Genomic DNA, 8912 nt, shown 5'->3' with positions numbered 1-8912 from the left:
GTATACAATATAAGTTATGTAATGTACAATAAAACATACTGTATGTTAAATAAGTAATATAACAATGTAATATAGGAACTAGATGTTGCATATAGATTAGCCAATATATAATCTGATGAAACATATAATGCATAGTATAGTTAAACAGTGTACGAGTACAAATGGACCATATATGTTATAGATCTTATATATGGTACAATGTCCTCTGAAATATCCAAGGTGCTGTGCTGGAGCTCCGTGTCGCCGAGCCCAGCTTAGTACAGGGTGCCCGAGAGGAAGCGCACGCTGGTCTCCCAGTCTCCCGATGCTGCCGAGGCTGCCACCCCAGCCCTCGCCCTATCCCTGCTCCCCAAGTGTCCACGTGTCTTTGGGGTGGCTGAAAAGATCCCCAAAGACCAGCTTCTTATTGGGGTAACGGAGTTAACGGATTATCTCTCACACGGGTCAAACTTCAATTGGGGGGAGGGCGCCAATTTTTTGCAAACGACACGGAGGGCACACTCACCACGTTCACTGCAAGTCCTGTGCGTTTGGCGTTTGATCCCGTGAGTGTAAACTTAAGTATTTTTTCTCAGACAAATAACTTAAAATGTCATTTTCCAACGTGGGCATTTAGAGGCAATTTGGAAACTGAAACGAATCTATGCAAGACTTGAACGTTCCAGAGGCCCCTTAAAGGCAGTTAGGGGACCCGCCGATGGGCTGCAAGGAGACGACTCAAAGCAAAGCAAAATGCACAATTAGAAACTTGATATTAACCGCGCACTGGCAAATAATGCAGCTTAATAATCGCTGCATGTGTTTTCTCAAACTGGGGAAATAGGAGAAACACTTTGACAGAAAAGTTACTCTAAAGAGTCACACCGTTTAAAAGGGGAAACTCTCCCAGTGGCGGATCTTGTCTTCTTGGCAACCTAAAACAGTGTGCGTGAATTAGTTTTTCTCCAGAGTTACCTAGAAGCGGGACCTCAAAATCAATTGTCTGGAAGATGAAAGTGTTCACCGAGGGCTGCTTTCGATGGGAACGCGCAGCGTCCCTCCTCAGGCCACCTCGGGACCCTCCCGTGACCCGCAGTTCCCGGGTTCGAGGCCCGGGCGCACGCGCGGCCAGCGTCCCCGTGCCGGGCCGTCCGCGGCCCCAGCGTCTTTTATTTGCTGTCTCTTTCTCTCTCGGTCTCTGGTTCTTTCCTTCGAGCGACCTGCTGCGGAGAGCTAGGCGCGCCCTGTCGTCTGTGGGCTCTCACCTCAGAGTCAATATTATCTCAGATGGGCACAATAGACTGGAATGAAAAGCTAATATTGAACCAACGCGGTCCCTGCCCGCGCCGCCGCGATGCCACCCTTTGTCGCGCAGCCCCCGGCGAGGCGCTGGCGGCCGGGCTAAGCGGAGGGCGGCTGCGGCCGGGACTCTCCGGGCCCTCGCCGGGAGGGAGGGACACTTGGGGCCCAGCGGCGAGGCTTCGGGGGCCCATTCGGGGTGAGGCTGCTGCAGCCCCCTGGAAAGCCTCTTCTCCAGCAGCGAGGGCCCGACTGCAAAGCCCAGGGCTCCGCGGGGCCGCTGAGGAAGTGGGGCGCACGCCTAGTCCTAGATCCCGGACGCCCTGGGGGTGACGGGGGTGACAATAGGAGAGCGGGGCCCAGTGTGTCCAACCTCCAGGCAGGAGGGGTCCCGGAATGTGGGTGTGTCTTGGAGGGAGGGGCAGCTTCGGGGCCCCCCCAGGGCTGCTCAGGAGGGGTGGGCTATTCGCGGCGGGGCAGGAGGGTGGCAGACCCTCTGTGCTCCAAGTTCCCAGCCGCTGTCCACTCTTCTGTTCCCCGGCTCTGCACAGGTCGGGCTGAGCTAAAGAGGCAGGGGACGCTGCACGAGGGGCCCGAGGGCCGCTTCTCTGGCTGCGCGGGGAGCTCGGGCTGCGCTCCGGTTTTCCCGGCCGGGTGCTGCTCTTTGGCCACCACCAGAGGTTTCAAGGTCGCTTTGAGGCGCCCACTCGAGCCACGTGAGGTTACCGGCCGCTGCCACGCAGCACTGTCCTGCTAGCTTTTCTAACTGATTGCAGCGAGGACGCCGACGGTTCTCCAGTCCTAAACCTGGGGTTTAAGTCCACATGCTACAACTGCAGAAGAAGACAGAGGCTTGCGGCAGGGCCTGAGCTGGGAAAAGTGGCCTGGCGGACAATGGCGGGCGAAGCGGGCATGAAGTTACACTACGTAGGGCCGCCTGGAATAGCCCTGCTGCGAGCCACAGTTTGGGAGCAGCGGTTTGCCTACGGGGACTCTTTGCTGCCTCTTCTCCTTGGCTTGAGTGCAGGCATCTGGTGACTATGGGTGGGGAGGAGAGGCGGGCATTCCAGGGCTCCTCATGGAGTGACACTACTGCACCCATGGGCAGGAGTTGGGGGCGCGCCAAGCGACGTTGTGTCATTTCTCCCGAGGCTCAGTTTTCTCACCCGGAAAATGGGTATCATGACTCCTCTAACTTACCAGGTCACATTGTGATGTTCCCTGAGATCATGAGTGTGAGAAAATATGCTTTTAAATGCTAAAGCTCGATATAGGTGAGAGGAATTGTTAGCGTTCTTTTTCTTTGCATCCTCCTCGTTTCAAGGAGAGCTGCAGAGTCCAAGAAAGAAAAACAAAAGCCAACAATTTCCTTTTTTCCTAAAATGACCATATTACCCTTTCTAAGCCCCAGCCCAGACTCCAGAGCTCAGAAAATGGGAAGGATCTAAAAGAACAGATGATAAAGAGATGAGAGAGGGGCTCATGGAACACCAGTGTTTCAGAGGTGGGGTAGGTTAGAAAGTGGATTGAATATGAAAACTTCAAGGAGCCCCTTATATTCCCTGACTCCAAGTTAGGAGGCTGGAAGAGAGCAGAGTCTCAAACAAAGTGGATTGAATATGAAAACTTCAAGGAGCCCCTTATATTCCCTGACTCCAAGTTAGGAGCCTGGAAGAGAGCAGAGTCTCAAAAAAAAGGATGCCAGAGAGCTGAGCAGAGGAGTCAGAAGGGGTGCCCGCCTCCCGGGCTGGGCTGCCTCAGGCTTGGGTGATATGGGTGCCAGTCGGTGCTCTTGTGGCACGATGAAGGCTCAGCTTTGGGGGCGATTAGAGGGGAGCGCAGCACCTCCACCTACACAAGGAAGGCAGAGCTGTCTTCACCCGTGCCCAGGGCAGTCACCCGTGTCCTTGTTCCCTATTTCCTTGTCCCTGTCTGTGTGTACGTCTGGCTGAACCTTCCCTGTCCTTGCTTGGTCTTGGGTTTTCATTTGAAGGCAGCTGAGGGAGAAAGAAACTGGGATCCCCTTTGATTCTGTTTCCTTGCTTTCGATAATGAATTGGGACAGCGTGCGTGTGTATTTAGAGACTAGCGAGTTTCACCGTGATGAAGGATGTAAATCCCGAAGGTAGGGTCCTGTATGTGGCTTCAGGCATCAGTGCAGAGCTCCTGACTCTGGAGCGTTGGATCTCAAAACGGATGGATCTCGGGAGGCCCAGAAGCTCATAGGCTCCTGCTGACATCTGGAGGACAGCGCCAGTCTCCTGCAGTCACCTGGAGCCGTAGAGGACAGAACCAGGGTTGAGACCCCCCATCCCCCGGAAGGGCTCGATCCCCCAGGTCGGCGCTCCCAGCAGTTCCGCTGATGGGCGCCGCTTCGGGGCCGCCTTCATATCACACGGGTTTCCAGCGAAGCCCAAGCAGATTCCACGGCCTCATCTCACGGCAGGAACCAGGGCGCCCCAGGACAGACGGGGCTGGGACCCGCGCTCTCCAGGCGGAAGGGGCGAGACACCAGAGCCCCATCGCGGCTGCCCAATCGTGCTCTCCAAGTGTGTGGCGGGTGATCAATCCCCATCTTGCAGTGACCAAGGGCCCCCTGTCTCGGGACGTTCTCAGCCAGCCACGAGGAGGCGCAATTTGGGAGCGCTGCACCCTGCGACCCCACCTCTTCGGACTCTTCCCCAAGAGGGGCCCGCTCAGGCCATCAGGGGCCCAGTCTCTGAGCGGCCGTGGTCGGGTCCGGAGATCTGAGACTTCAGGCATGGACTTGAGACCGCATTAGCGCGGTAGCTGGACAGCCTATCTCCCTGGTACAAGGGATCACAGCCGCCTCGTCCTTCTTAGAGCAGAACCTGTCCCCCTTTCCCCGCCCACTTCGGAAGGAAACCCGACTCCTAGTAAAGCTAGAATTCTAGCGTGGCTGGTGAACGGTGAAGCGGGGAGTCGAAGCTTATGGAGGGAAGAGGGACACATTTCCAAGTCGTCCTCCCTCCTCTGCAGCCGATGGACCTCAGACCTCCTCCCCGGCCCAGATTGCGGTTTCGGCGACATCTTGGCAGTGGGGCGCAACCCCAGCACTCCCTGGGCGCACGGGCTCAGGTACTGCGGGACTGAGCGACTCGGCGGGCACCGGTCCTGCGCCCGGCCCTCGCCACTAGGCGCCGCTGCGCGCACGCCGATCGGGGCCCCGGGTCGTCGCGCCCGCCCGGAGAGAGGCCTTCGGGGAGGAGGCCAGAAAGGGATTTGCCTTAATAATTAAAAAAAAAAAAAAAAAAAATGCATTTATGGTATGAATTCTACTTTTCGTTTTCCCACCGTCGCCCTAAGCGTTCAGAGAGGCCGGAATCGCAGTGAGCTGGAGGGGTTTTTAACCGACCCCCGAGGCCTCCCCATCTCAGGACACCTTTCGCGTGCCTTGGGCCTGGCAAAGGGCGTCCGCGCTTCCCGCACCGGTTTATCGTACCGGCTCACTGGAAGGGTCCAAACCGCGGCGACACGGACGTGCCATGGTGCGGAGGGTGGGCTAGACCATACAAGGCCATGGCCTAACAATAACTAAAATTTGGTGAACGCCAACAGTGTGCCAAGCATTAGCTCGCTGACTCCTCTCAACAACCATTAAGATATCCACATTTCCTTTTCGCAGATGAGACAACCAAGGCTCGAGAAGGAGAAAGTCAAGCAGGTAGTGATCCCAGACAGCCCCCGCTCACCTATTCTGGGTTGCATGAGGCTGTGCACCCACCGCACATACCGCAGGGACCTAGCACAGAGCTGCCATTAGAGGGTGGGACACTGCTGCTTACTTCTTTGAAGCACAGGGGGCCTTGCAGGGAACTCGGAGCAGATGGTTATCACACAGATCCCCAGGAATCCCTGCCCTTTGATGCCTTCAAGGAGCAAGGAATCCAGGCGTCTTTCACCCCTACTCCTCCATAGGGAAGTTGGTGGCCTTTGGGGGAGAACGAAGGAGTGTGTCAGGAGTGTGAGACCAGCATTAGCTCATGTTTGCACAACTTACTGTTCACAGCCTGAAGCCCAGTGACAGCAACATCAAAGACAGGAGCTAACTTTTATTATAGCTCACTATGTGCCAGTCACTGTCTAAGCAGTTTGCTTGGCTTATCTCATTGAGCAATTCCAAGGGCCAAGGTAATATTATTTATTCCCATTTCGGAAAAGAGAAAACAGTGTAACAGAGAGATTAGGTAACTTGCCCAAGGTCACACAATCAGGAAGTAGAATAGTTTTATCACTCCTCCAAACAGGCCCAACTGTTACCCTCTACTGACTTCTAGGCAGTCTTGGCTGTAATTTTACAGAAAACAAAATGTGGTCAGAGAGGTTGTGGTGTCGTCCAGGGTCAATCAGTAAGTGATAGATCCAGGATTAGAACCTGCAAGTCTAGCTGCCTGCACAGTGTAGATTTCTGAGGCTACAGAGCCCAACCGGCAGAGGCCTGGGGCCATACAAGGAAGGCAGAGGAAGGAAACCCCTTGCTCTGAGCTAGAGCCTCAGAAATGCCCCCATCTCCCACTGCATGCACCAGTACTTAACCCAACCCCCACTCCTTGGGCAGATAAGGAACAAATGGGGAGCACATTCTGCAAGGCCCAAAGCCAAGAGTAGAGTGAGCTGTGGCCACACCGTCTAGGAGTTCAGGGTTCGAGTCCAGACCTGAGTGCCTAGTGCTCTAGGCACATCCACCAGCCAGTGTGGTTAATGAGTTACTCTCCTAGTTAATTCTGCCGCACGTTGCATGTTGGGGCTGGGGCACGATCCTTCCTGGGCTCCTCAGGTCTGGGTGCATAAATTAGCATAGGTTTCCCAATTTCCAGCACTCCTGCACTGCCCCTGACTCACCGGAAACCCTCTTCTCTGTCTAGGGGGCTGGAGCACATCCGGGGGCCAGTGGCCCTTGGGACAGAGGAACTGGAATGCCCTGGTTCCTTTAGTTCCAGATCCTGCTGCTCCCTCACCATCTCCCACCTGCCTGCCAGCCAGAGACACTTAGGAAAACCTGGCCATTGAAGGACAATTTTCAAGAGGTGGGTGGCCTATGGAGGATGCCACACAACCCCAGTCTTGTCTTGGAGCAGTTTGGCTCTCTGCTTGGGCCAAATGTTCCACCTGGAGCAGGAGGCTGAGGGTTCCGGTATCCAGTCTGTCATTCACCCTTAGGATACTCTTCAACTGCATTCTGGCCAAGGGGTTAAGGGTTGGTGGGTACCAACTACACCTTAGAGCTCAGGGCTGAAAGTATTAAAGAGGGGGAACACCCTCACATATCACACATCATGTTTTTTCACCTTATCTCCCAGACACCGACTGGATTCCCCTTGTCCTCAAGGTCAACAAGTTTTATACCCCCAGCCAAGATCACGAATGCTAACTGTGCAATAAACCACCATTCCCTGCCCTGCAACATGGGTGGGGCTTTTAGTAGCCCCAGTTTGCAACCCCAGAGTCTCCAGCCAAGTTTGGAGGGCCTGGCCTGAGGGCGAGGCTGGAGCCTAACCCTTCGGTCCTTCTCCAGATGCTCCCACGGAGAAGGGTGCCCTCTTCTGCTTGCTCTAGGATCCAGGATCTACAGACTGCCTAAACTGGATATTTGTTTCTAGCTTCTGAAACCTGGGGGCTGCCCCTAGCTCCAACCTAGGCTTGCTGGCTGGGCACAACCAAAACACCTCCACCCTTCGCCATCGCTTCAGGCTCCCGGTTCCCTGCAGGCCTGGGCACACTTGCCAGCCTCTATCTTCACAGCCTAGTTGAGGGAGGAATTTCTGAGCTGGAGACAATACTCTGGGGGATGGTGGTTCAGGTTTGAGGGAGGTGCCTTTTTGAATGAACACTCATCCCAAGGGGCTAGATACACTCCAGAATCTTTGGACCTAGAAAAAAAGAGGGAGGGGGGCAAAGTAAGGCTACTCGAAACTGACAAAGGGTGAAAACGGGGCCAGGACCCCAGCCCAGAGCTTGTGTTGTAGAGGTCTGAAGCATGAGGCAGGAGCAGTTTCTCCCACTAGGGCAAAGATGTTAATGTTTGTATGTGTGTGCCCTGGCAAGGTTGGGGGGCAGCAAAAATGATTTCTGTTGGTGCCTTACTAATCTGTCTGGTGCCAACAACCCCGGAAAACACAGCTCCCAACCCAGACGGGGTCCTGAAAGGGTTTTTTGGACCCCCACCCCCAACAATACTATACTTGTAACAAGGAAGTAGAGAGACTGACACAAACATAAATGCACACAGGTGAAACCAGGAGAGGGGAAGGGGAGACCCGAGGTCAGGGAAAGGGGTAGCGGGGGAACTGCGCAGTGTGGCCTAAGATCCGGACCCTGGGCTGATGTATCTGGTGGCGTTCCAGCCTCGTTCGTGATCGACTTTACTCTTCTATCCCCTCCCGATCTACTTCTCCCGGGTTTCACAGCAACCTAGTCACCAAACACAGGCATTTCTTCATCCTTAAGAGAAATGACATGGGCCTGGGAGTAATAGATTTAAAGGACGCCAGATTTTTTATCATTAATTGTAAACGTGCAAAATACCTGCTGGTACTTCACTTTAGAAGAATGTAATTGGCAAAAAGGAAAAAAAAAAAAAAAGGAGGAAAAAAGAGGCTGCTGATGAATAGATAATAGATCTTTAACCACCAATAAACAGAGAGCAGCGCCAGCAGCCTGGGGGATGTGATCATAATTATGCCGCCGCGCGAGCCAATGGGGACGAGAGAACTCGGCCCTAAAATCGTCCCAAAACCCAAGGCGAGCTCGAAAATGCGGACACGGCCTGGGACCGGAGACGCGATCATCAGTCCTTAGTTTCGAGACCTGGGTTTGCGCAGCAACCCGCCCCGGGGACAACAGATGGCAGAATAATAATAGAAATGATAATAATAGCAGCAAAAGTAATAACAATGACAACGCCAACAATAATAATAACGGCACGATAATAGTAGCACCACTTCGGGCTCTCCCCTGACCCTGGACTCCCGGTCCCAGACATTCCAGAAGGAACTATTTGAGGGAAGGAGGCGAGCGCTCTCCCAGACAGAAGAAGCGAGAGCCAGTGGGGCCCGTGCGGGCGCGAGTTGGAATCCCACCGCCCCGGCAGCGTTAGCGGCTCCGGTCTCAACTTGCAAACGAATAAGCCGATCAAGGACCGCGAACGCACCGACCCTGGGACCTGCAGGCTGCGCGTGGCTGGAGGGGTGGGCGGACCCTACCCGCCACCCCGGGCCCTCTCGCCCCGGAAACCGCCGGGAGTCGTGCTGGGGGTGGGGATTGCTGTCACCGAACCGCGACGGTAGCCCTCGCCGGGAATCAGCCCTCGCCCGCTTACCCTCGCGGTGCTCCCCGGGCGACGCCAGTTCCCCCGACGCGGGGTCGCGGGGGACAGCAGCGGCGGCGCGTTAGGCGCGCGGAATCTGTGTGTCTGCCTGTCCGTCTGTTCTAAGAGCTCGGGCGCAGCAGGCTCGGGATCGAGGGGGCCGAAGCGGAGGCGGCGCCTGCCGGGGACTCTGCAGGGACCAGGGTGCCCCGGAGGGAGTGGTGGTGGTGGAGGAGGCGGTGGCTGAGGGGGAGGAGGTGGGGAAAGAGGAGGAGGAAGAAGAGGAGGAGGAGGAGGCGAAGAAACC

At 55.4% G+C, this 8912-nt stretch overlaps 1 protein-coding gene and 1 long non-coding RNA gene across 2 annotated transcripts in view; one reads left to right on the top strand and one right to left on the bottom strand.

The window, feature by feature from the left end:
* LOC103610511 overlaps positions 1 to 1096 on the bottom strand; it is a 2088-nt gene extending 992 nt beyond the window's left edge. The window contains exon 1 of the long non-coding RNA XR_552219.1: positions 201 to 1096. This is a non-coding gene — a long non-coding RNA (uncharacterized LOC103610511). The remainder of the gene's footprint in view (positions 1 to 200) is intronic.
* A 1076-nt stretch (positions 1097 to 2172) lies between these two features.
* Positions 2173 to 8912, top strand: part of LOC103610512 (homeobox protein EMX2-like) — a 20408-nt gene continuing 13668 nt past the window's right edge. The window contains exons 1-3 of the mRNA XM_008594665.1: positions 2173 to 2312; positions 8390 to 8581; positions 8733 to 8862. Of these exons, the coding sequence (XP_008592887.1) occupies positions 2173 to 2312; positions 8390 to 8581; positions 8733 to 8862 (462 nt within the window). The remainder of the gene's footprint in view (positions 2313 to 8389; positions 8582 to 8732; positions 8863 to 8912) is intronic.

Source organism: Galeopterus variegatus, unplaced genomic scaffold (assembly GCF_000696425.1).
Source record: "Galeopterus variegatus unplaced genomic scaffold, G_variegatus-3.0.2 Scaffold11253, whole genome shotgun sequence".
NCBI classification, from domain to species: Eukaryota; Metazoa; Chordata; class Mammalia; order Dermoptera; family Cynocephalidae; genus Galeopterus; species Galeopterus variegatus.
This window is presented reverse-complemented; position numbering and strand designations above follow the sequence as displayed.